This window comes from Theobroma cacao, chromosome 1 (assembly GCF_000208745.1).
Source record: "Theobroma cacao cultivar B97-61/B2 chromosome 1, Criollo_cocoa_genome_V2, whole genome shotgun sequence".
Lineage (NCBI taxonomy): Eukaryota > Viridiplantae > Streptophyta > Magnoliopsida > Malvales > Malvaceae > Theobroma > Theobroma cacao.
In genome coordinates, this window is record NC_030850.1 from 514,220 (window position 1) to 540,941 (window position 26,722).

At 37.1% G+C, this 26,722-nt stretch overlaps 5 protein-coding genes across 5 annotated transcripts; 3 read left to right on the top strand and 2 right to left on the bottom strand.

Annotated features, from left to right (window-relative positions):
• On the bottom strand, positions 53–8,962 carry LOC18610701 (DNA-directed RNA polymerase II subunit 1). Its single transcript, XM_007046522.2, has 15 exons — positions 8,630–8,962; positions 8,104–8,367; positions 7,058–7,357; positions 6,813–6,971; positions 6,554–6,715; positions 6,229–6,449; positions 6,012–6,153; positions 5,593–5,928; positions 5,231–5,517; positions 4,616–4,874; positions 1,430–4,536; positions 1,204–1,275; positions 961–1,014; positions 714–889; positions 53–376 (listed from the first exon to the last, which is right to left on the bottom strand). The coding sequence occupies exons 1-14, from the start codon at positions 8,711–8,713 to the stop codon at positions 751–753; spliced, it is 5,586 nt and encodes a 1,861-aa protein (XP_007046584.2). The 5' UTR covers positions 8,714–8,962; the 3' UTR covers positions 53–376; positions 714–750.
• On the top strand, positions 9,886–10,636 carry LOC18610703 (uncharacterized protein At4g08330, chloroplastic). The gene has a single exon (XM_007046528.2). The coding sequence runs from the start codon at positions 10,063–10,065 to the stop codon at positions 10,441–10,443; it is 381 nt and encodes a 126-aa protein (XP_007046590.1). The 5' UTR covers positions 9,886–10,062; the 3' UTR covers positions 10,444–10,636.
• Positions 11,677–13,154, top strand: LOC18610704. Its single transcript, XM_007046529.2, has 3 exons — positions 11,677–12,021; positions 12,356–12,489; positions 12,841–13,154. Exons 1-3 carry the CDS (start codon positions 11,782–11,784, stop codon positions 12,983–12,985), a joined length of 519 nt encoding a protein of 172 aa, XP_007046591.1. The 5' UTR covers positions 11,677–11,781; the 3' UTR covers positions 12,986–13,154.
• On the top strand, positions 15,259–18,137 carry LOC18610705 (probable prolyl 4-hydroxylase 10). Its single transcript, XM_007046531.2, has 8 exons — positions 15,259–15,565; positions 15,656–15,740; positions 16,224–16,321; positions 16,410–16,507; positions 16,673–16,802; positions 16,905–17,092; positions 17,296–17,384; positions 17,680–18,137. The coding sequence occupies exons 1-7, from the start codon at positions 15,387–15,389 to the stop codon at positions 17,367–17,369; spliced, it is 852 nt and encodes a 283-aa protein (XP_007046593.2). The 5' UTR covers positions 15,259–15,386; the 3' UTR covers positions 17,370–17,384; positions 17,680–18,137.
• Positions 18,900–24,901, bottom strand: LOC18610706 (aconitate hydratase 1). Its single transcript, XM_007046535.2, has 20 exons — positions 24,776–24,901; positions 24,533–24,637; positions 24,067–24,227; positions 23,847–23,939; positions 23,527–23,712; positions 23,147–23,308; positions 22,765–22,909; positions 22,523–22,665; positions 22,390–22,446; positions 22,219–22,298; positions 22,035–22,110; positions 21,346–21,531; positions 21,146–21,213; positions 20,938–21,056; positions 20,724–20,845; positions 20,456–20,554; positions 19,883–20,362; positions 19,623–19,721; positions 19,271–19,513; positions 18,900–19,179 (listed from the first exon to the last, which is right to left on the bottom strand). Exons 1-20 carry the CDS (start codon positions 24,777–24,779, stop codon positions 19,105–19,107), a joined length of 2,703 nt encoding a protein of 900 aa, XP_007046597.2. The 5' UTR covers positions 24,780–24,901; the 3' UTR covers positions 18,900–19,104.

Sequence of the window (26,722 nt, forward strand, 5' to 3'; positions counted from 1 at the left end):
AAAATAATGACAATATTATTCAGTCAATACTGCTACAAGTAACCATTCAACGAGAACAAGCTGAAGAGAGAGATTAATTCCCTGTCTTTCCAACATCTTTACTATAAAAATTAAAAGATACACCACACTCTGATTGTTTCACAATCAGAAATTAATTTATATCCGTATTGGCAATACCATAGTCTCATAAAATTTATGGACAATGAGAATCTATCAAGAGATTACTCCATTCATACAGTAAATTTTTGACCAAAAAAAGATACTGGAAAAAGGTTCTATCCCAGAAAAATCTGACACCAAATACAAGCGTTTTGCTTCATTCCACCGGCAGAATGTGGACGACCCAGCAGGCCGGCACCCTCACTGGAACTGCTAACTGAACAAAACTAAGACCAAGTCAGATATGCATCTATCATCATTCACTTGTACAATCTGAATTCTAAAACCTATGAATGAATAGATTACTTAGAAATTACATTGAAAAAGGATCTTCTGATCATTTCACTGAAAAAATGTTACATAAAAACCCAAACTGTGTTTGGTGGTGATACAACATTGCTCATCAAAAGTAAGGTTTAGAGGTACCCATCCCAAAATTTTTAAAAACCTTTGGAAATTGGAAGAGCAGCCTAATGGAAATCGGTGAAGTGCAAGGGTCATATCACTGCAATTTCAAAAATTGCAACAATTTTAGAGTTTAAAAACAGATCAACCTTGGCTTCCTCTCAAGCTCTTCAAAAATGTCATGCATTATCGTTTACTCCTGTCATCTTTACTGCTTCTATCATCCTTCGTCGCCCGATCATCCTTGTTGCTTGTTTGTGGGGTGTACTGGCTAGTTGATGATGGTGAATACCCTGGAGCACTAGGGGAGTACCCAGCACTTGGACTGCACAAAACATTGGACATATAAACAACAAAATAGAGAAAATTTTAAATTCAACACTGGAGTCTGCTTACCTGTACTGTGGCGAACTTGGGCTGTAGTCTGGACTCACTCCAGAATTATAAGGGCTGGTTTAGGAGAAGCAAAACAAAAAACAGATTATCGCAAGGCATTCAGAACAAAATTGATATTAGAAATCAGAATAACCACTTGCTTCAGTATAAAAATATCACAAATGGAAGCTTTAAGATGCATCTCACTGACAAAAACTTCCAAAATTAACATATTCAATTACACAGCAAAAGATGAAAAGTTACCTGCTAGGACTGTATGTTGGACTTGAAGGGGAGTAAGATGGAGAAGTCGGTGAATATGATGGTGATGTTGGGCTGCAATTCAAAAATAAAAGTTACAAGCACATTACACAGAATGAATATAAATTCATTATAACCAAGGAGAATTGACAATAGACTAAAATAAAAGTGACACATCCAAGACCCATCAGCAACAAACAAAAAAATGATTTGGTCTACCATAAATTACCTGTAATTTGGTGAAGTTGGACTATAAGGACTTGACGGAGACAACCTTGGACTGCTTGGTGAGTACGCAAGAGATGGACTGTACTTGGCTGACTGTGGATTGTAACTTGGAGAGGTAGGACTATAGCTTGGTGACGTGGGACTATAACTTGGTGAGGTTGGACTGTACCCTGGAGAAGTGGGGCTATAAGCTGGTGAAGTAGGGCTGTATGATGGAGATGTGGGGCTATAGGAGGGTGAGGTTGGGCTGTAAGAAGGAGATGTAGGGCTGTATGATGGGGATGTTGGGCTGTATGATGGAGAAGTGGGGCTATATGCGGGTGAAGTGGGGCTGTATGCTGGTGAAGTTGGGCTATATACGGGTGAAGTGGGGCTGTAGCTAGGTGAAGTTGGACTATAGCTGGGAGATGTGGGACTATAACTTGGTGAAGTGGGACTGTAACTTGGAGATGTAGGGCTGTAACTTGGAGAGGTAGGGCTGTAGCTCGGTGAGGTCGGAGAATAAGAGGGACTTGTAGGAGAATATGCTGGACTTGTTGGACTGTAACCTGGCGAACTAGGACTGTAAGTAGGTGATGTGGGGCTGTACCCAGGAGAGGTGGGACTATACCCAGGAGATGTAGGACTATAACCAGGAGAGGTAGGACTGTAGCCAGGGGAGGATGGACTGTATCCTGGAGATGATGGGCTGTAACCAGGGGACGACGTAGGAGAGAATGCCATCCCACCTACATAAGGTGAGAACTGAGCATCCGTAACGGGTGAGAGACGGAGATTTGGACTCAGCAAATAACTTGGAGACATCATGCCTTCATGATAAGGAGTTCCTGACACTGGAGAACGAGCAGGCGTCATGCCAAATTCCAGACCTTCCATGTAACTAGGTAGCTGAAGTTCAATGGCATTCTTCAACATCTCATCATTAAGATACAAGGCACAGTCTCCTGTTCCAATTGGTGCAAGCTGACCCAACATTATATTCTCCGTCACACCCCTCAAATAATCCGACTCAGCATAGACAGCAGCATCAAGGAGAATATCTACTGTTTCCTCAAATGAGCACCTCATCATAGGCCCTGTATCATTGCGGTTGATGCCATGACGGGTGATAGCCATCAAGTGGCCACGATAGGTCATTGTATCACAGAGTATAGCCAGATGACGATAATTCACATAAGACCCATCAAATGATATCACAACTCGCAATTCATCCAACAAGGACCGGCGGACTGCTTCAATTCCAAGAACTTCAATCACTTCAATCAAGTGATTGCTTGTTGTTCTCCTTGCATCAACATCTTCGTGGCACATGACAGCCAAGAGATTGACACCTTCTGTATCCAACACCCACTCCTCTCCAGTCTTATATCCATCAGCCTCATCAAACTTGCTTGCTTTACTATGTTTAATGAACACCTTGTTGATGTCTGGGATACCTCGAAGTGCCATTTCCGTCAGCATGTTGCTTTCAATCTTCTTCAAGAATACATCATCTTCAGCAGACTCATCATTCAGTTCACCCTTCGGGCCTTCATCATTCATGATACGGATGCGTAGGATCAGCTTCTCTGCATTGTCATCGTTAAATATGCAAGTCAAATCGTCATCAAATTCCAGATTGATCTTCTCAGCTATGTCAGCCATACTCAACTTCTTATCAACCATCATCTCGCGATTCAACTCTATGCGCAGAAGCCAAGGGGAGATTTTTTCAGGGGCAACCTCTTCATCTGGCATTTCATAGTAGGACTTAACAAAGTCAATATCCTCCTCAATAATTGTGCTCGTGGGGTCTGGATCATACCATACTTCAGTAGCATGAGTAACACTCCGAAGAGTAGTGTATTCTAAAGCACATTGGACATTCTTGGCCTTCTCCTTTGTCTTACTAGCTTCAGGAGAGAGGTAGACTGAAAGAGAAGGTGTTTTGATTTTCTTAGCTACATTAATAATTTCCCTCAACCTGGGAACACCAAGGGTAACATTCTTTGCACTCACACCAGCATAGTGGAAGGTGTTAAGAGTCATTTGAGTAGCAGGCTCACCAATTGATTGTGCAGCAACACAACCTATCATCTCACCAGGTGCTACTAAAGACTGCAAGAATCGTGACTCTATTTCACCAATAACCCACTCAAATGCTTCCTTTGTAAGTCTATATTCCTGCAAGACCCTTTTACTGGCCAAAGTACTGCGAAGCAAAATGCTGAAGAAGAGGGTGGCATTCTTTTGGGCTTCCACACTCAGAGGATCTGTACCCGGAACAACCTTTAACCTTTCCTGGAGCTTATCAACAGAATCTACAATTTCCACTGGGTGCAAATCAGACACCCTTCTAAAATCAACTTTAAAAGTCTTCTGTGCATTCCAGATAAGCCTCTTCAAGTTAACAGGCAAAGGCCAATTACTATCACCCGTGACTGCAATCTCTGTTCCAAGTTGGTATCTATCAGCTTCAAGTTTTTGAACTTCAGCTTCGAATACATCACGCAATTCTTGGATAGTTCTCAAATCTTCAATGTGCTCTGGTAACATATAAGAAGTTGGATTCCAGCTTTCATCATCTATATTATATCTGAAGACCCTATCAAATTCTGATTTCTTCATCTTCAAAGAATCCAGCTTCTGAGATTCTATCCATACAGAATCCATACCATCTTCACCATAGAGGAATTGAATAACATCCCCCAATGAGTTCCTCACAGTTCCATCATATTTAACCATAATATCCTCCATTGCCTTCACAAGTCGCCTCTGTATGTACCCAGTCTCAGAAGTCTTAACCGCAGTATCTATGAGACCTTCTCTACCACCCATGGCATGGAAAAAGAACTCTTGTGGGGTCAACCCACGCAAGTACGAGTTCTCCACAAACCCACGACTTTCAGGGCCATAATCATCCTTGGTAAAATGGGGCAATGTACGATCTATGAACCCAAATGGGATTCGCTTTCCCTCAACATTCTGCTGACCCACACAAGCTGTCATTTGGGATATGTTAATGAAACTTCCCTTGGATCCTGCAGTAACCATTGCCTTAAGGTTGTTGCTTTCTGACAAACTTTTTTGTGCACTGTTTCCTGCATCGTCACGAGCTTTATTCAACACCTGAAGAAACAAATCATATTAGCATGCAACAAAAAGATGCTAGAACAAAAGAGAGCTTTATCAATTTAACTTCAGGTACCTGGTTAACTTTGTTTTCAAAAGATTCCATCATAGTTCTTCCAGGTTCAGGCTCTAAATCTTTGTTTTGGGCTTTCACAATGAGGTTTTTCACTTCCTCTTTGGCTTTTGAAATAGTTTCATTAATTTTTTCCATTGTTGCTGCATCAGCAATGGTATCTCCAATACCAATACTAAAGGCATTCTGCAGCAGCCAATAATTAACAAGCCATTGTGTATGTCCCAAAAATTTCCGAGCTGCATCAGGACCAACCTCTTCCCTGTTAAAAAGATATTAACAAAACCAATTATTTTAAAAAATTTAATGGGATGAAATACAAAGCCAAACGCATGTGTTGGAAGAATCCAAACTTCACAAGATAAGCACAAATAGTTTTGAAAACACTTAAACTAAATCATTACCGACTCAAGTGGAAACTAATTCATTGGTAAATTTTTTCACAATCTTAGTTTATGATTAGGATTCAGCTTCACTTAGAACAGAACAGGTTTAGAAAAGGAAAATATCTGATTGCACATCCAAAACATGTAAGATTTGGAGCTCATCAATCTTCTGTAATGAATTAGCTCCCCCAAAATAGAAAGGTGGATCAACAACTTTTGCTTAAAGACGTACCAAATGACATGTATAAGACTTCCAGAAGATGTTCCAAGTGCCTTCTTGCAAAGAGTGCCAGACAGTAGCTCTCCTTTTTCTATTCGAACTTGAGTATCCCCAGGGGTGATAAACCCAGTCTCAGTTTCTGAATGCCATGCAGAATTTCTCAGCAGATTTATCTGCTTTGGAATGATAAGATTAAAAACCTGCTTCCCAGTCCAAAGTGGTCGTGGCTTTAGAATTGCAGGAGCTGGAACCTTTCCATCAAAGTCCTCCCACCACATTAATATATTCATGAATACATCCTGAAAAAACCCCATACATATTAGACTCACATCACACCAACAAGTCTGTAGCATTTAAGTGGTCAGATCCATCACCTTTTCTATGAAAGTATCCCTTTTGGTGATTTTACGGCATCCTAGAAGTGTATCCTGGACAATCCCCATAACAGGCCTATTTGATTGAGGGGACACAATGCACTTAGGCACCATCATGAGCTCCAATACCTCTGCTCTTGTCTCAAATGATTGAGGAACATGCATATTCATTTCATCACCATCAAAATCAGCATTGTATGGCGAAGTAACAGACAAATTTAGACGAAATGTAGAGTACGGCATAATCCTGATTCTGTGGCCCATGATTGACATTTTATGGAGACTAGGTTGACGGTTAAAAAGGACAAAATCTCCATCATTTAAATGCCGCTCCACCTGAAGGCACAAAAAAGACAGTTACAACAAAGGGAACAATAAACCACTGTCCAATTAAAAACCTGTCAGAAATAGAAGCATGCCTTATAACCAAGCTCTAAGTGATGATCACTACTTTTCTTCAGGTAACGAAGATCAAGCCTTTGTCCATCATCTCTTATGATATACTTAGCACCAGTCTTTCCAGGTGGAGGATGAGGCCCATATTCCACAAGCTCTTTCAACCTGTTTCAAGATAGCCCCACTCCTAATAATCGGCCAAATGTGGAAGAACAATAAAAAATCTAAGAAGATACTTACCTCTCAATGTTATATGGAGTCACAGTTTCTGGATACGTGAGGTTTAAAGCAATACTCCAGGGTACTCCAAGTTCATCAATATTGATATTTGGATCTGGTGTAATAACCGTTCGAGCTGAAAAGTCAACCCTTTTTCCCATCAAGTTACCCCTAATCCGGCCCTCTTTCGCCTTAAGCCTACTACAAATAGATTTAATAGGTCTCCCAGATCTCTGCGTAGCCTACATGACAAAGAGATTCATGTACAAGTTTAACAATACATTCATTTGGGTGAGTGGATCTCAATGATACACAACTTATAAAGAGTGCAGGAAAGCAGCTATACCCTTGGCAGTCCAGGCAACTCATTGTCAAAATATGTTGCTACATGGAACTGCAACAACTGCGCAAATTCAGATATGATATGTGCAGGTGACCCATTTCTCTCCTGTCTCCTCAAGTTCTCATTGTGGCGAATGATCATAGCCAACGCATGTGTTAAGTCATCCTGGATTCAGCAAACATGAAAATTCAGATTTGATCTAAATCATAAACGGAATTAACTTCAATGATCTTAATGTAAAAACAACATAAAAGAGACTTGCCTCACTCCTAGACGAAGTGTCCATCATCACAGAAGGTCTAACAGGAGGTGGAGGTATTGGAAGTACTTGAAGAATCATCCAATCTGGACGGGCAAACTTAGGATTTAAGCCTAATAGTTGGCAGTCCTCGTCGCTTATCCTCTTCAAGACACTAAGAACCTAGAAAACACAACAGAAGATGAATATAATATCTAAAAGAACAGGTTAAATGATAATAAAAGCAACACATATGCACAAATGGCTACCCGTTCAGCAGTGAGAGTCTGTTTTCTTTCCACAGGTTCAGGAAGTTGTTCCTGATCATCATTCCTCTTCCTCTGGGGCTTATATTCTGCAATCATCTTCATACCATCAATACTCAGCTTTGGCTGCTGAGCACCACAGCCACCACGACTCTTTTTTACAGGCTCCTCTGTATCTTGACCTTGGACATCAATTTCATCACCGCCCTCACATTTAGATTTATTCTTGCATGCATCTAAGATCTTTTTCAGCCTATTCTTTGGATTCTTTATTTTCAATGCCTGCTTAAATTTATGCTCTTCCTGGAAAGGCAACAATTAAATTAGAGAATGGCATCCTGTGACCAGACATATTTGCTCTTTAGTGGCACGATCCAAACCAAATAGTATACAGACAAGTATAGAAAGCCAATACAGGTATATATCAAAACCTCAAATATTGAAACATGCTAAAATACACCTTAGTGAAACTGTTACCAGAATCCAAAAGCAATTGTAATTTGAAAAGGGAAAAAAATAGCTATGAAGCCAAATATCACTCACTACCCCAATTGTAAATATTGCCCGCTCATAACATAAACGATTAAAACATGCCTTTCCTTTTGTATGCTTCATGTTCACTTTCAATTACTTCAAAATATCATATCAAACAACACGCAAGTTACTGCACTCCTTCACACATAGTTATGCTCTTTGCATTATATGGAAACTAATAATCCAGAACCGGAAAAATGCTATCTATCCAATGAAGCCAAATATCAATCACTACCCCAATTGTAAATATTGCCCACTCAGAACATAAACGATTAAAACATGCCTTTCCTTTTGTATGCTTCAAGTTCACTTTCAATTACTTCAAAATATCATATCATACAACCCATAAGTTACTGCACTCCTTCACACGTAGTTATGCTCTTTGCGTTATATGGAAACTAATAGTCCACATCCGGAATCATGCTATCCAATGATAACAAGACATTGTCAACCCACTAAAATTAGTTGCAGCTCAAATTCAAATAAGAAAATGACCTAATCAAGCATAGTAGTACCTCATCAGCGAGAATTTTTGAGCAATTGAAGCAGACACATCTCATTATACTGAGCACAGTTTTCATAAACCCAATATGAAACATAGGCTTGGCAAGCTCCAAGTGCCCAAAATGCCCTGGACACTCTGCCATGTTGGCCGTACACGTCTCACACTTCATCTTCCTATCAATTGTGCCCAGCCGTGGGTCACTTAAACCGCCCACTTTAGGTTTTCCCCTCTCGGTCGTTTCACCGTGCTCAATCTGCACCACCGACATTTGCCGCTGCAAAAACCAAGAAATCAAAATCATAATTTCCCAATTCAACAAGCTCGAGCAAAGTGAGAGAGAAAAAAATAGAGCAACTTCATCTTGCAGTTAAAGAAAGAAGAACCGCAGAGTAGCTCCCAGTTCAATACAAAGATTCTACAGTTTTCATCTCTTCTCTTTTTCTATTTTTTTTTCCTATAATTTCTTGGCAACCAAACGGACTGCAAAGTAAAAAGGAAAAAATAGAAAAAAAGAGAGCTGAGGTATTGAAATTTACGATTTCGTCGGGGCTGAGGATGCCGAACTGGACCATGCGGACCTTGGCGACCTCCGCGGGAGAATAAGGGAATCGCAAATCCATGGCTATCCTATTCGATCAAAAAAACTCCTAAACCCTAGATTCCAACTGAAGTAGAGAGTGAAATTCTCTTTTATTGCGAAATAAAATGAACTTTTTCCCTTTTCTCTTTTGGTTCTTTCATGTTCTTTTTTTTTCCCCCATTTTTGTTTGAAATTTTCCCGGTTTAATTTGAGAGATCGAAAATTTGTCGACGACGTAAGAAGCCATCCCAGAGAGAGAGACTCTCTAAACGAAGCCAACGAATTGCCCTAAGGCCTTATTTATAGACAAATTAGAGCAGCCCTAGGCACGCAATGAAACCGACTTTTCCGGATGACTATCGCGCGGCGGATGCACACTGGGCAATGGTACAAACATAAGGTCAAAAATGCCCTCCATCAGTTGGTTGGGTCGGAGGCATGGAGCCCGGGCCCAAACTCCTCTTTTGTTTTATGTCCTTAAAATTAATTAATTCTACAAATATTTTTGGTAATTAAATAAATTAATTAATAAAAATATTTTGTTAATTTTACCTAAAAATAAAATATAGAACTGAATAAAAATATTTAAATATAAAATATAAAAAAATGCATAAAAACAAATATTAAAATCCTTGCCCAATGAATGATCCACCACAATATAACGGCCCACATTGACCAACCTGTTTAGTGGCCCATAGGGAGCTCGACATAAGCACAACACCAAAGCAGCCCAAAAGCAAAAAGAACGTACAAAAATCCCCATTTTGTGTAATTAACGTCTCAAAGACTGAAAATGAATTTGCAGTACATTTGATTCAGAAACAAAATAATTATTTTGTGAGAGAATAAAATTAGCATAAATAAAAAATAATGCTATTGTAAAATTTATTCATTAAAATTAAATGTAGTAGGTATTGTATTATTAAGTTTTGTTAAAAAAAATTTTAACAGAAATCGAACTGAATTAATTATTTATAATTTTTTAACCATGAATGGTGGTCAAAGTAATACCGCAAACCATCTTTCTTAAATATTTGCGACAATATTAAAAATTTTAAAAATTATTGTGAGATACAATAATCCATAAAACAATATTTTTATTTTTATGTTCAAGGAATAGCTATGTTAATTTTGATAAAATAAAAAAATTCATAATAAGAAAATAAAAAAAAAAAAACACAAATTAAGAACTTCCCTCTGCTGTTTTTATCCAGAAAGTGCGTCACGAACCTCGTCATAACAAGGAACTTTCCAAAGCAGCAACGCGTGTTTGGAAAATCTGTTTCGTCGATGCCCAGGCCAAACCCCGGCTTGGCTTCCTCATAAATCCCAATTTCCCCCTTCCGTCGCGTTCCCAACAATCGATAAACCTTCTTAAAAACAAAAGAAATGGCTTCCATCTACTGCTGTACAGAGTGCGGAACCAACCTAAACTTAAGCACGACCCATCTCTTCCCGCCAGACTTCTACTTCGAAGCGGGAAACAAGGGCACCCTCTCCTTCGCCTTGATCGACACCACCAAGTTCAAGTTAGAGAAAGAGGACAAGATCAGGCCGTTCTTTGAGACCGTTGATTACTGGGGGATCCAACGGAAGAGAACCAAGATCAAGTGCAACAGCTGTGGGAAACTTGTGGGTTATGTTTACGATGACGGTCCTCCTCTCACGAATGGTACCGGTCAATATCATTTCGGGCCCAGTCAGGTCATCCCCAGAGCTCCTAGGTACCGGTTCAAGACCAAGGCGCTTAGGATCACGTCCGAGACTTGAGTGATTTCTGTGATTATGGTTTATGGATTTTGTAGATATTTCGATTTGGGTTGTTTTGTTTTAGGTGTTCGGACTGTCTTGTTATCTGAGTTTCGCATGTAATGTTGGAGATTTTTGTACCCTTCATTTTATTAATTTGATTTCTTTGTTAAAAAATTTAGATCTAATTGATGATATTTTGTTCTGCGATTAATGTTCTGACTGTAAAGTTTGAGGCTTTATATGTTCAATGTACCATGGATGGATGCAAGGAGCCCTGCAGCAAACATCAGATAGCAGAGTCAGATGCGAAACTAACGAAGGAGTTCGATTTTGATATTGAACAGAACAAAATTCCTGGTGTGTCAGCATGTTCCTGTTTGGATTACCAGGAATGTATCTACCACTTTCAGGAGATGTTTGATGTGTTTCTGCAGTTGTCATCCTGAGGCAAAAACCATGTGTTTCAGGAGATGTTGATGTGTTTCTACCCTATCATTATTTGCTTGAAATATCCATCCCGCTGAATCAGAAAGTAATTTTAATCATATTGCAGAGGTGGGTTGCTAACCGCTAACTACCAATTTTGTATAAATCAGACTCAAAACTGTCAGCAGAACTGAGTTATTCCCAGATCAAGCAATTTCTCCTTTTGATCTTCACTGATAAAACACTCTTGGAGTGAACCTTGTGTCATACTGGGTGCTATTTGTGGTAATGACTTGAAATTCTTTTCTGCAATTTAGCCTGCTCCATCAGGCCGTCCAGTGGTTCAAGTTGCAGTGAAAGTCAAGGATGATTATCATTAATCAATTCAATATAAAAGGGATTATCCGAACTCTAGGAACCAATAACAGGACTTCTAGATTGGATTGTTCTGGACTGTTGGGTTAACTCTACCTGAATTTCAGTGGGGTGTTAAGGGTAGGTATGCTTTTTGACTGAAGAAAATAATGATTTAAACCATTTCCCATAATTTTTTTGTTTGCTGCTTAATTTTTTATATGGCAGTTCCTTTCATTCTGGACTATGGATTATCCATATCTCATTGCCTTCACTTGTCCAATCTATATTATTGCTTGAAATTGCATCTACCGGTCAAAGTTTTCAGTTGCCTTCATTTCTGCACATGTATGACCTTGCATACCGATCAGCAATCAGCTAAACGGAGCAGCCAAGAAACCAATCTGTCACTCACGGTTGAAAGGTAGGTTGGATTAGTAGCTCTGGGGGGTTGGATATTGAAGTGGCGTTTCATGTATTCAATATTTTTGTCCCCTATTATTTAGTTATTTCATCTGATCATCTCAAGCTTGGAATTGAGACAGAGCTAACTGGCATATTCAACCAAAAAGCTTCATGATCATGAAGCAAACGGAGGTGGAAACTGACACTGTCATTGGTAAGCCTAAACAGGCAACCCCCCCGCCGCCACCTCCTCCACCCCCACTTCCAAGATTCTGGGCAAGGAAGACTACCGCAGACAGTGTAACGAACCAAGAGATTGCCAGGTTCTGGAGGCAGAAGCGTGTTGAGGAAGAGGATCACCTCCTGGCTGCCATCAAGGCTGCAGCACGCATTAGGGCCCGCAATCTTCCAGTAAGATTCTATTATACACATTTATCTTTGTGACAGGGTTCTCACAGGAAACTGTTATCAGCTTCACTAAATCATGTTGATGAGCCAATTATATAAAAGTCATAGTCATCCATGTTGAGTGATTGACAACTTGTGAATATAACATCCCTTGTCCTGTTTCATTTTTCTTCTCTTGTTTTCCTGATCTCGCTAAACTTGGATGATGTGGATAGAATTAAAGTTGCCATGGGAATCTTTATTCAAACAAAGTTTTGTTAGCAAAATTTTAGCATATGCCTAACCATTTGATTCTTTTTGTTCACTTGTTAACTTGTTCAACATCGGTATCATACAGGAGGAAGACTACAAGCGTTTTGAAGAGTCACTGAATGATGAAGACAACAACCCAAAGGAGAAGATCACAGCCCCAACCAATAACAGCGAAGGAGATGAAAAGAACAATGAAATTCGAGTAGGAATAAAGGACTGGTCAGTAAAAGTTCTCTTCAAGAATTTGTCTACTTTTAATCCTGATGAGAATAACCATATATGGGAAATCATATTGAAGTTGATTTCCCTGAATCAATCTAGAAATACCAAAGTGCAAGCACCAAAATTCTATGTCATACAGTTTTCTAAAAGAAACAAGTAAAGTTGCAGATAATTTTGTAGAGAAATCAACAGATTTCAGCCGGACATGGGCATTGTCTTTGCTAATTCTTTGATCATCTTCTGGTAGCTATTATTTCAGAACAACTGATCACATGCTTTTATTCCTTGGAAAAGTTATTATTAGAACATTCTTAATTGAACTCTAATATCTGGTTTCGACATGAGCAGGTGGACAAAGAGCAAGTATGCATACTTAAACCAACCAGCTGTGGAGTCCATGGACAATCCAAAGCGAAGAGCATCCACTTATATTCCAAATTTTTTCAATTTTAAACCTGCTCCTTTATATCCTACATCACTTGGTGTCTTTTAGACCATTGGGATCAGGAGCTGTTTCAACTTTCAATTGATTGTATTACCTTATATCATTACAGTTATGTGCAGTGACTTGTATGTGTCATTGCAAGCTGTGTTCATTTCTTTAAAAGTGTTCTTGCAAATCAAGAATGGTTCGATATGCTACTTCTTTCTGTTCTGAGTAAATCCTGTTGTGTTATAAGTTGCTCAATCTGTTTTCTGGTAAACCACTTCAGTTTGGCTCACCTCACGGTCAAGCAATCATGTTAGGTAAACCATTGTCAAATCCAGGATCACGAAATCAAAAACTGAAGGTGAATTTCGACAAAGCAGGAAAGACCTGCATTGAATTAGCGAAACCTTTGGCAGGTTGTAAAGGAAAATAACGTCATTAAACCTTTCCACTTACTAGTTGGCCTTGCTTCTGAAAAGGAAGAACGTAAAATGATCCCCTGTAAAGTCCCTGATGTCTTAGCATTTTTGTGGTTAGCAGATAATCTGCAGCAGCTACCAAGGTTCCTCCCAAGGATCTTTGCATGTAGCCAAGGCCATGATGTGTAGCAGGCTTGGAATCCCTCGTGCAGGTTAACATTCCTCATACATATAGACTCCATCCCATTAGAAAAGGTCGCAAAAATAAAGTAAAAAACAAGTAAAGGAAGAAAAACAGAAACCCCAAACCTGGTAACAACAAAACTAGGAGGCTTTCTTGACTAAAACAGGGCAAAAAGCAAAATGCTGAAGGTGGCTTTCTTATGATTCCAGTCTTTTGCAAAGAACAGCCCAGCCAAATCTTATTATGCAATGCTTTCACATTTCGGAGTTCACAATTTCGCATTGCAATCAATCATTAAACTGAATAATTTCAGGAAATGAAGGAAGGGAGTCGAGACACTAAATCAGAAGGCAATCTCTCTCCTGGAAGCATAACTAGGTAACCAGTGCCCTGCTTTCTTCGCAGCATTAGGAACCCTATTTCAGCAAGAACATGAAAATTTGAAGAATCATAAACAAAACCCTTGACAGATAGAGGTAAAACTTCTTGATCAATCAACATTTCCCCCTTTTTCTTTTAGCAAAACAAGTTCCTCTATGCTAGATAATAAGGTTCTCATAGACCCAATGCAGGCCGGAATGATGAATTCTTTTAACAATTTATGGTAATTCCCAAAGGCAAACATCAGCAAGAAAAGCAATGGTGGGAAAATTCTGGGGTAGACTTGGTACAAGCTGCTGAGAGGTTTGACATTGCTAAAATAATTTAATCTAAACCAATTATACCATTTGAATATTACCATGTTTTAGCACCACTTCTCCATTATCAACAAATTACACATATATAAAAATAAATAATCCAGCCAAGCAGAAAATAGTTCACAAGACTCTGTCTTTTTAATTCATAATAATAAATAAATCATTAGCACATTCATCGTGAGCTGTATTTAATTAAATTATTATTTTAATTAATTTATGGTGTAATGAAATTAGGCTTAGCATGAAAATTTTATGGATAAGAATGAATTACAACAAATAGCTGTATGTCACATTATTAGGGGTTGGTGAAGAAACAATTTTTATTTGCCATAAGCTTCATATCAAGCTTGCTATATTAGTAATTTTTTTAAAAGAATTTAAATTATGAAAAGTGATTTATCAACTCGGAATATCTTTAAAAAATTAAAATATTTGGAGCTAATATTGTTCGAAAAAAGAATCACGTTGCTAATAAGTAAAAGTATAACGAAAATTGATAAATAAAAAAAAAGTTCATGGACAAAAGTGTAACAAAAGAGATATGCGCAAAGTATTAACCTATAAGTTTATCCAAGTAAAGGTGAGTATTAATTGGCACAAATTAAGATAATTAATCGACATTGATTAAAATTCGATTAATTTGGTTTTTTTTTAAGATTTTAGTGTTAATAGATTAAGAAAAATTATTTATTCAATTTTTTTGTCAAATTTTTTATCTAAAATTTACTATTATTAAAAAATAATCATTAATAATTTATATAAATATTATAATCTTTTAATAATATTTCTATATATGATTATATTAAAAGTATTTAGATGTTATTAGTAAATATTAAGCAAAAAATTTTAAATAAATATTTTAACATACAAATATTATTAATATTAATAATTAAAATCGAGAAAACCAATTTTAATTATTTTAATTTCCGAATATAATCTGATTAATTTTAATTATATTTTATGATATTTTAATTAATTTAATTTAAAAAATTAAAATGAAGCTCATTGTCAATCGACAAAGTCTAAATTTTCACGAGACGTAAGGCCACAAAACATCCCAGCAGTCATACAAAAAGACAGAGCGCTTACTCGTAGCTGGTCTCTTGTTAAAACACCGAATCCAGGAAGTTCCAGATCTCGATCTCCCGAGTTTCAGAATCAAAATGGCGAAACCGAGGTATTCGCGCCTTCCGGCTCGGAAATCGTCATCCTCAACCACGATTCTAACTATGCTGATCATGTTCACCTTCCTGATTTTGATTCTCTTGGCGCTCGGAATCCTTTCGATTCCCAGTAGCAACTCCGGCGATTTGAGCTCGATTAAGCGTAACGCCGTCGACAGGTAAGCTTCGTTTTCGAGAATTTTTTGGTTGACTTGGATGGCGATCTGGTATTAACTGTGGTTGCTTTGGGGACATTTTTGGAATTGCAGAAGTGATGGTGATGAAGGGCAAGGAGAGCAGTGGGTTGAAGTCATCTCCTGGGAGCCTAGAGCTTTTATCTACCATAATTTCTTGGTTAGTTCTTTTTATTTATTAATTTTTGGCTGGAAATGTTGCTTTTTTTTTGCTCCTCTTTAATTTGATTTTTTACTCTAAGCTAAATTATTAACTGTAATTATTAGTTAATTAAGCAAATTGTTCTTCTAAATCTTAGAAAAGTTTCCAGTGTTTATTATCACTTTGAATCACTCATTAGAATGTCAAACATTTTTTAAACTGACAATGTAATGAGAATTATTTATTAAGAACTGTTTGTTAATTGTATACTTAGTAATTTGATGGATCCGCGAAATGTAAGATGATTTAATGCCAAAATTTTTATAGAATTATTCACATCAGGTAAAGAGGAAAAAAGAGGGGAAAATCGCAGGAAGTTAATACTCGAATAATAAATGAATTCATATTCTGTCATCCACTTTGTGGAGCAGATCCTGCTAACTAATTTTTAGTTAGAAAGATTTTATACCTTACAAAGGTCGTCATTTGCTATTTTGGCAGTCCAAGAAGGAATGTGAATACCTAATTGAGCTTGCCAAGCCTCATATGGAAAAGTCAACTGTTGTTGATAGTGAAACTGGCAAGAGTAAGGATAGCAGGTATGTAATTCTCAGTGTTCTAGTTGCATTTTGTTTTCTATCTCTGTGAACTATTTGATTATGTGTGACCATGGATGCGTAATTGCAGGGTACGTACAAGTTCTGGAACGTTTCTGGCTAGAGGACGTGATAAGACTATTAGGAACATTGAGAAAAGGATTGCAGATTTTACCTTCATACCAGTAGGTATGTGCTAGTATCTTGATCAATCCAAATTTACAAGTCAATCAATTGTCTTTCATTAGCGTATTTCTTTCTTCCATATTATCTTGTATTCTTCCTTGGGTTAGTTCTTGCTTTTTATGCTAACTGTGGTTATGAAGTTACTCATGGCAACACGCTAATATGCAGAGCATGGGGAAGGGCTTCAAATTCTCCATTATGAAGTCGGCCAAAAATATGAGCCTCACTATGACTACTTCATGGATGAGTTCAATACTAAGAATGGTGGCCAACGCATAGCTACAGTCCTTATGTACCTGTAAGTGACATGACAAACTGTGTTTTTTATCCTAGTGCATTATGTGAAAGTCCACCTTTTTCAGTTCTGTTCTTTTTTTTTGTGTGTTTTACCATTTTACAGCTCAGATGTTGAAGAAGGGGGAGAGACAGTGTTTCCTGCAGCAAAGGGGAATATTAGTGCTGTCCCTTGGTGGAATGAATTATCTGAATGTGGAAAAGGGGGGCTTTCTGTCAAACCAAAAATGGGTGATGCGTTACTTTTCTGGAGCATGAAGCCTGATGCAAGTCTAGATCCTTCAAGTCTGCACGGTTAGTTCTGGCTACTAATTAACTAGCTGCTTATATTGCACAGGAACACTTCCATTTTTGAGCATCATGTCCCTTGAATGTCTTGTTGCATTACTTGGTTGATATCACAATTCACAAGTTAATATCTATTTTCTTTTTCCCCCATACCCTTTCTTTATTCCTTTTCTAGGTTCATCTATAACTAACGGTTTTTAATTATCCAGGAGGCTGCCCAGTGATTAGAGGAAATAAGTGGTCGTCTACAAAATGGATTCGTGTCAATGAGTACAAGGTTTAAACAGCCGTTATAAAGGTAACCTTTTCTATCTAGACCCCTTAAAGTAAACTAACGAATATGTCTACATCCTTCAAAAAAGCACCACTTACAATAAACAAAAAGTTTAGGGAACGGTCAGTCTAGATTATTTTGAATTGAATAGGACATAGCCTGTTACAGCAGATTGCTGAAAGCTACTCATTCTTTTCGAGATAAAGGCATCAGATGAAACATCGAAACCATGGCTCTCCTGCATTATCCCCATTATTCAAACTAGCCTTGCCTGCAAAATGATCTTATACATTATCTCACAAAACGTTTGTTTTCTTAGTTGACAGGAATTGACTTGGATTCCTTACCATCCATGTTGTACTTTGCAAATGTTAAAGTGAGAGCTCTACAGCTATCCTGCTTCACACATGGTGCTCTTTCTTGCTACTATCAATTTTTCGTGTAGTGCTTTCTACCACCTGCTGACTTGGACTCATGCTCCAACCTTGTCTCTTTACCTTTTTATTTTTTAAAATTTATTTTTACGATTTTTACCTCAGTAAAGAGCCTTTTTTAATATGTTTCTACCGCTGATAGAATAAAAGTCGGGGAATTTTCACCTGCGTGCCCGAAAGTGTAATGGCTAGCGCAGATGAGTTGATGACATAATGACGTGATTGTACCTAAATGAGAAACACGATATCATTTATTTTACATGTTACAGTCTTTTAAACTCTTCTCATTCCCTCCTGGCCGTTGTAGTACTACTTTTCTGGAAACGTGGCTTTATTTCCATGAGTTTCAGCCGTAGCCTTGGATTGTTCATTTATTTTTATCATAAAATGACAGATTTCACATTAATATATTTAATACAATACATTTTTTAAGTTAAAAATGTGAACTTGTTATAATGATATTAAAATTTATTCAACTCTTCAGATGTCAAGATCAAGATATTTATGTTTTATTAATATTAATTATGTTAGATCTTGTGGTACTCACTTTGGGATATTAAAATAAGTTGTGTAAATTTTGATTAAAAATGAATAGTTACAAAAGTGATAGGAATAGTTATTTATTCAATTCAATTAAATAAAAAGGATAAATTACTTATTTGTCTCTAATTTGATATATATTATTTTATAGTTCCAATTCCATTATTGACCTAAAATATTAGTACAAAATTCAAAATTAAATTAAAATTGAATATAACGAATTCAGATTGGACCAGAACAAAATTAGGCATAACAATCTTCTATCACAATCCGAGTCTACCCCAAAGAGGTTTGGGCCTAGAGGGCCTGGGCGCGTAGCTAATCTGTACGCTAACCTGACCCCCAAGCGAACGGTGACGTAAGGTTCCCGTACGTGTTTGTCGCACATCAACGCGTTGCCGGAAATTATCATTTATCAATTGATTAGAACACGTGACCATGAATTATTGAATTACGGTACTCGCCCGTCGGTATTTGCATTTTTTTTTTTTTGCATGTTTCCCTTTGTCAGAACCTCCTCGAAAAAGTGAGACGGGAGCGATAGGAAAAGAACCAGGAGCACATATCTGGTATCAAACCATGCCTAAGATGGCAACACCCAAATTTTTCCCATCTTTGGTTTCAAATTTTATTCAATAAAACGTTGCTGCAATTTTTCCTTCACATGTCCAAAATTGCCAACCCATATAAAAATAAGCAGACAGGGTTAGGAAAGGTTTTGTCAAAGATGCATACCCCGCTTTGTAGACCAATTATTTCTTTTTGCCAAATCACTGTTTCGAGCCGATCAAGTTCCTGATGACGTATTGCAAAATGCCTCCATGGTTGAAATAAGCCAGTTCCACCTGCATGAAAAAGTAACCAAAGGTTCATCCGGAAGGAAATTCAACGACTGGGGTAGCTCTCTTCTGACAAAAACCGAATAAAAGATTTTACCTCCGTATCAAATCGTACAGTACAGGTGAATGACTTGCCACAGTCTGTAGCCACAGTGACATCTTGTCCAGGTCTGATTTCACTCACGGTGTTGGGAAGATCGATGGTATAGCGCTCGTGGCCAGTCAACCCGAGAGTGTCAGCATCCTCTCCAGCCTTGAAACACAGTGGAATGATGCCCATGCCCACCAGATTACTGCGGTGAATTCGCTCAAAGCTCTTGGCAATGACTGCTTTTACACCCTGCGTCCAATATCATTTATGGCATTAGCGAGAGAGACCGGAAAATACATAGCGAGATCTACATTTTTGTAACTCAAAAAAAAAAAAGGAATGACGGTGAATGATGTACCAGCAGAACTGGACCTTTGGCAGCCCAGTCCCGAGAACTTCCACTCCCATATTCAACACCAGCCAAAATTATGGTATCCTGTCCTGCGGCCTTGTATCTCTGTCAGATAAAGAAAATTGAAATAATATTACAACTCAATACAACTTCTGCATGAGATGAATGTTAATCAGACGTATTAGTACAATTAATTCAGATAGATCATAAGGCAAAGGCTAAGATTTCAAGGGTAAAAACGTGTTAAATGAGTGGAAATAATTTACCATGGCAACATCATATACAGATAGCTTCTCTCCGGTGGGAATATGAATTGTTTTAGGCCCAACTTCTCCTTTCAATAGTTTGTTCACGATACGGATATTTGCGAAAGTGCCCCTCGCCATAATCTCATCATTACCACGGCGACTTCCATAAGAGTTGAAATCTCTTCTATCTACCCCATGTTCCATGAGGTATTTCGCTGCAGGACTATCTTTGTGGATGCTACCAGCTGGGGAGATGTGATCAGTTGTGATACTGTCTCCCAAGTTAAGCAAGCAGCAAGCATCCTTCACTCCATGCGGACCTGGAGGCGACATGGTCATGCCTTTAAAGTATGGTGGCTCATGGATGTAAGTTGATGTTGGGTCCCAGGAGTAAAGGGTGCTGGAAGGTACAGATAATTGATTCCACATGGGATTTCCTTTGGTGATTGCTTCATATGTAGCTTTGAACATATCAGGCAGCACACTTGAGTGTACAACCTGAAGACAGTACAACAACGAGAAACAATATTAGCTCCAAATATTTTAACTTTTTAAGCCTAGGAGTCAAGGTAAAGAGGCTGAGTAGCTCACAGTAGCTACTTCTTCACTAGAAGGCCAAATGTCCTTGAAAAAGATCTCTTTTCCATCTTTCGCTGTACCAATGGGCTCTGTCACGAAATCAATATCCACCTGCAACATTGTTTCTAATGAGATATAGTCTTGATGCATCAGTTCAGAAAATAAAGAAAGAGGTCCGGATATGTAAGCAGCTAAGTTATGATAAACAGATGACATCATAGGCAGTATACATGTCAATTTATGAGCAGATATCTAATTCTAATCATTTAAAGCTACATACAGTGCCAGCAAGAGCATAGGCAACAACGAGGGGAGGAGAAGCAAGATAATTAGCCCTTGTCAAAGGATGTACGCGTCCTTCAAAGTTTCTGTTTCCAGACAACACAGCTGCAGCCACCATATCTGGAAGCATATGTACAAAACAGCCAAAATGTCAGCTCTCAAATTCTTATGCAAGGACAACCAGGTGTGTTCTCACTAAATTAAGAATTTACCATTTTCAGAGATAGCTGATGCCACAGATTCATCAATATCTCCTGAATTCCCAATGCACGTAGTGCATCCATACCCAACAATATGAAATCCTAACTGATTCAAATACTTCTGCAAGCCACTGCAGTGCATTTCTGAGTTAATAATATGAAATAAGGAAAAATGTTTATTATATGGATAATATATTCCAACAGGTTTATGGAAAAGGACCTCTTTTGCAAGTATTTGGTTACAACCCCAGAGCCTGGAGCAAGACTTGTCTTAATCCATGGCTTGACCTGTTAAAATTATAGTGATATACCAAATATGTAATAAGTACAAACCAAAATATTCTCATTATCAATGAGTTCAATGGTCAGATGATACATGTATGTAGACATAAAAGGTGACGGAAAGGAGCGAAACCCTACCTCCAATCCTAATTCACAAGCCTTCTTTGCAACCAGAGCAGCTCCTAGCATCACACTAGGATTCGAAGTATTTGTGCAACTAGTAATAGCAGCTATAACCACATCTCCATGCCTCAGCTCGGCTGGAGTCCCACGGAATGAAAACTTTGCAACCTTGTTCTGAGATTCCTTTGGTATAGCAAATCCCTGTAACGAGAGAATGCGGGTAAAATGAACACAGGCAAGAGAACAGGAGATGAAGATGCTGCACTTAACAATTTTTTTCAGCTGATGCTTTAATAGGTGAAAAGTCACGGACTGATGACTTATATTTATTCTCCCAAAGTAGTCAATGATGATAAAATATCTCATTGTCATGCTACTATTCAAGAACTCATTATTTGTCTCAGCATCTCACTCCAGTTGTAAAAACATCAACTTAACCTCAACTCACCCTTACAACATCTTTCAAGACAGTGTCTCTATTTAAATCACTTCTGAGTTATCAAACTGAAATAAGGTGCAAGGAAAAATTCTTATCTAGTAATGCATAAATGATTTGTTCTAAGCCATTTCATTCTGTCTAAATTTCTTGTAACTTATAAGGCAATAGTACTCTTAACATCTAAATGTCCCCATAACCACTGCAGCTGTTTAAAGAAAGCACACTACAGACCCATGCCTAATTTATGAAGAATTAAAGATTATACCTTAAATCCAACTCTGTTGTCTAAGCATGCGTGCCAATCAGCTTTCATTTCTTTCAAAGGAACTCGATCATGTGGCCTGCCATACAGCAGTCAGACCCACCACAAATGACAGAAATACCAGAAATTAAACAAAGTTTTTCGTGTTAAAAAGGATTGAAGATTTTGCATATCTAGAAAGCTTTACCTCTTGGGCCCTGATATACAGGGTTCAACATCCTCAAGTTTCAAGTCCAAGTACGTAGAGTACACTTTCTCAGTCTGAGGCTGAGTTCAGAGAACAAATTCTCAGTAAGAACTGCACGCTGAAAATTTTGTATGAAATTCTAGAAGAAAGAAACTAATGTGTAAAACTTACCTCACTGTAGTCCACAAACATCTTATTGGCCCGTAAATAGGATTCTATCATAGCAATCTACATTTTTGTTCATAAGTCAGTAAATCAAAGGTTGATATATCAATTGAAACAAAGATTTACCCTAAGGACTTACAGTCTCGTCACTTCTGCCAGTCAGTCGTAGATACTGCAGAGTAACATGATCCACAGGGAAAAATCCCATGGTTGCACCATACTCAGGAGACATGTTGGCAATAGTGGCACGGTCTGCTAAGGACAATTCCCTCATGCCTTCCCCTGAGTAGAAAAGTTGAAGCAATATCTATCATGAGATAAAAGAAGCAGCACAGAAACAATGAATATGTAATGACATAGTGGTTCTATCGAAGACTATACCATAGAATTCCACAAACTTGCCAACAACCCCATGCTTCCTCAGCATTTGCGTAACAGTCAACACCAAATCAGTAGCCGTCACACCATTCCTCAATTTTCCTAATAGTTTAAACCCAACAACACCTGGCAAGACCATGCTCATGGGCTGCATTCAAAAAGGCAAGTATAAATTCATTAGCCAAGGGATTTTGCCTGCAAACTAGTAATTCACAAATTAAAAGTTCACCCTTCCAGCTATGTGTTAAGAGAAAGAAGAAATGCATCAATGCCAATTCGACACTTAAACAGACAATTAGCTCCATCAATTTTCTCTTTTTCTTCCTTACTATGCTATCCACGCCTTTCTATAACACATGAACCTAATAGTAATTAACTATTTTACCTGGCCAAGCATGGCAGCTTCTGCTTCTATACCACCAACACCCCAGCCAGCAACACCCAATCCATCAATCATAGTTGTATGTGAGTCTGTTCCAACAACACTATCAGGGTAAAGCACGCCATTTGTGTTGAAAACGACTCTGCCAAGATATTCTAAATTGACCTGCAAACCAAGATAACAGAAACTTAGTTTGTGACACAAAGATGCTGCACAAACACATGTATTATGTTTCCATGCTAAACCAAGCTCACCAGCATGCAATTCGTTTCCCCCTTCTTTGACACTAAAACTGATTATTTGCAAGAATAGTGGCATTTACTTTGTTACAGCCAATCAAAAAATGATTATGGTCTCTTCATGTAATGTAAAATGTTTGCTACCTGATGTACTATTCCTGATCCAGGAGGAACAACAAGCATGTTATCGAATGCATTTGAACCCCACTTGAGAAAAGCAAATCTTTCTTTGTTTCGTTTGAATTCAAGTTCCATGTTTGCCTGCACTGCATTTTCTGACCTTGCCACATCAACCTGAACTGAGTGATCAATAACAAGATCTACAGGAACCTGCACACATCATTATTTTTCATCATGTACCATCGCTTAAAACAGTTCTCGTGGCACTTACAAAATGAACAGCTCAAAATAAACATTGCTTTGATTAGTTCAATAGCATCGTTAAGAATAATTATATAACTCACCAATGGATTAATTTTATTAGAATTACCACCAAGATTGTTCATAGCATCTCGCATGCAGGCAAGATCAACAACAGCAGGAACACCGGTAAAATCCTGATAAACAGAGAACATCATTAAACACAACCATTCCTACAAATGCAAACTCACATTCAAATTTTTTTAACTCATTATGATTACAGCAAATCACACCATTGTAAAAAAGTTCGGATTCAGAGCAAACCTGAAGCAGCACTCGAGCTGGCTTAAACGGAATCTCAACTTGTTTGGGAGATGTGTTCTCCCAATCAATGATCTTCTCGACATCCTTACTCTTAACTTGAAACTCATCGCAGTTACGTATCGCGGATTCAAGAAGTATTTTAATAGAGTAAGGAAGTTTATCTGCACAACAAGTATCAATCAAAATCTCAAATCGATCAAAACCTAAAACAGCCTCTGTTTGGTTGAAGAGAAAACGCAAGAAAATAAACGAAAGTGAAAACAGAGCTTCGATTTCTATCCTTTTCTCTACTATAAGTTGACCGATTTGAGTAATCAGTCAACCACCTCCAGATTAGCTCAAAAACGCACAGATTCATTTCACAACATTAATCTTCATTTCTTTTCCTGTCATCTCTCCGAAACGAAATCCAAAATCTAAAGAGAAAAAATAAGTTTTAAAACAGTGATCAAAAGAAAGAACTGACCGATCCTTGGATCATCGAGAGCAGGTAAACTATAGTATTTCCCGAATTCACCACCACCTGGCTTCTCCAAAGTCTTCAAAATGCTGTTGAAAGGATTCTCTGTAGCTAGAATTAAGTTCAAACAAAAAAAAAACAACAGATTCAAAATCAGTTCGTTAAGTAACTAACCGGGACTTTTCCAAGTCCAGCAAAACGAAAACCGGAGAGAAGATTAAGAAATGGAAGCTAATATTATTAAACTACCCATAGCAATGATCCAGGAAAAGACTGATTGACGAAAGCGAGATCTAGAGAGTGTGCGCGAGGCGTGTCTCGGTGGGTAGGTGAGCCTTCGTTTCTCGGGAAGTAGATGTTATGCGAGCTCAAAGTCTGGCAAAGCAAAAAAAAAAATTATATTGGACGTATTTTAGTGTATAAAATCTATATTACCATTTTACTAATACATAATAAATTTAAATATTATAATTTTTTAAAATTTTATTTTAAAAATTATAGGAGCAGGAAAAAATTATGTTTGGTGTAATGTCAATTATATAAAATTTATATATTAGTTTTGTTAATAAATAAATTTAAAAAATTGTAAACTTTGACATTCATTTATAACATATAAATATTATATATTACAGTACATAAATATATAAACCTAAAAATATATTTACAAAAGCAGAACAAAACCTTTTGAGGAAAAAGTAAAATTTGGAATCAGGGGAGATGCAATGTACAATGCGGCTTGTTTTGTCGTATATTCTGAGGTGCTCATTACTTTTTAGTACTGAGTTTTTTTTATTTCCAAGGTGGGCTCGTGCTCGGCGCTCTCCTCCCTCCCACCGCCGTCCAATTTTTATGTTGTCAGATTGTTCTGGCGGAGATCAGCTTCGGGGGCTTGTCATTTCAATCCAAATCAAATCTCCCAACGACCCGTGTCTTTCACTCGTTCTTATCCTTTGATTTTTCTTTCGTAGACTGATATTATTACTTTATCTAGATTTTATTAAATAAAAGAAAATCCATGCACGTAATGATTAAGCATTTATTTGACTGACTATTTTGCAAAATCAGGATTTTGTATTTGGAATAAAAATCATTTTTATAAAACAGTTATGTTAAAATTTTTATATTTAATAAAAATATAAAATAATTAAATAAAAATTATATAAATAACTTCACTGATATATTATGTATAAAATAAAAGATATTTTTTTAATAATTATTACATATTAATGTTTGATATTTTTTATTAAGTTTCACGATCTTACATAATATTAATTGCTAAATCAATACCAAAGTCTCACTTTTCAAAAAAAAATTAAAATTTCGAATGATTTACTTTTTAATAAAAAATATTAACAAACTTTTAAAAAAATCATATGACTTTTTATTTTAAGTTTCGTTTTTTATTTCCATTTGGTAGAAAAAAAAAACAAGAGGTGGTTGGTTTTGAGATCTCGTAAAAGTGGGATTTGAGAAATAATTCTACTGTAAAGAGCATTACTTTAATCCTTTAATTTATTAAAATTAATTATTTGATTAATTATTGTGAAAACTCTCATCAAATAAAAAAATTATTATAAATATAAAATTGTAAAAATATAAAAATATATTATAAAAGTTTTAAAACTTTTGGATGGCAGTAGCCCTATTGGCTCTCATTCCCTCCGCCTCTTTGTACCCTGATTATATTGTTTTGAGTAATTGTAGTTATTTAATCATAAACAGATACACGACAATTATACATTAAAATAATAATATTTAAATTAATCTTAAAAATAATCTAGATTCTCATGTTCGTATATTTACACAATACCAAAAAATTTTGATAGTTTTGCTCTCTTTTTTTTATTATATTTAATAAAATGACAAGCAAGAAGAAAAATGTCACATGTCACCCATGAACAAAGAGTTACGCCTTTGAAAGTGCTACCTTTCTTCACGTCTCTTCTAGCAATTGTTTTACAAATTTAAAGACAGTTTGATATTTTCTATTCATGTTCGAATATGACGTGATTTTGATTATGTGCTCGATTTTATATCACCTATTTTTATTTATTTATGTTTAAATATGACGTGACTGGATTGTATAATCAAGTAATTTATTTTGCATTTCCTATTTACATATTAATTATTAAAATTAAAATGTTCTTTTCGCCTCTCATTGTTATTAAAACGAAGCAGCCAACAAATACCATTTTT

Coding starts and splice junctions, on each gene's coding strand:
- LOC18610701 (XM_007046522.2), bottom strand. CDS start 8,713: ATGGATTTGCGATTCCCTTATTCTCCCGCGGAGGTCGCCAAGGTCCGC. Junction 5,518..5,592: donor GGGATACTTTCATAGAAAAG/GTGATGGATCTG, acceptor GGGTTTTTTCAG/GATGTATTCATGAATATATT. Junction 4,537..4,615: donor TTGAAAACAAAGTTAACCAG/GTACCTGAAGTT, acceptor TTGTTTCTTCAG/GTGTTGAATAAAGCTCGTGA.
- LOC18610706 (XM_007046535.2), bottom strand. Junction 22,910..23,146: donor AAGCTGCCATGCTTGGCCAG/GTAAAATAGTTA, acceptor TTTTGAATGCAG/CCCATGAGCATGGTCTTGCC. Junction 21,057..21,145: donor ACCAAATACTTGCAAAAGAG/GTCCTTTTCCAT, acceptor AATGCACTGCAG/TGGCTTGCAGAAGTATTTGA.
- LOC18610705 (XM_007046531.2), top strand. CDS start 15,387: ATGGCGAAACCGAGGTATTCGCGCCTTCCGGCTCGGAAATCGTCATCC. Junction 15,566..15,655: donor AAGCGTAACGCCGTCGACAG/GTAAGCTTCGTT, acceptor TTGGAATTGCAG/AAGTGATGGTGATGAAGGGC. Junction 16,803..16,904: donor GCTACAGTCCTTATGTACCT/GTAAGTGACATG, acceptor ACCATTTTACAG/CTCAGATGTTGAAGAAGGGG.
- LOC18610704 (XM_007046529.2), top strand. CDS start 11,782: ATGATCATGAAGCAAACGGAGGTGGAAACTGACACTGTCATTGGTAAG. Junction 12,022..12,355: donor TTAGGGCCCGCAATCTTCCA/GTAAGATTCTAT, acceptor GGTATCATACAG/GAGGAAGACTACAAGCGTTT. Junction 12,490..12,840: donor CGAGTAGGAATAAAGGACTG/GTCAGTAAAAGT, acceptor CGACATGAGCAG/GTGGACAAAGAGCAAGTATG.
- LOC18610703 (XM_007046528.2), top strand. CDS start 10,063: ATGGCTTCCATCTACTGCTGTACAGAGTGCGGAACCAACCTAAACTTA.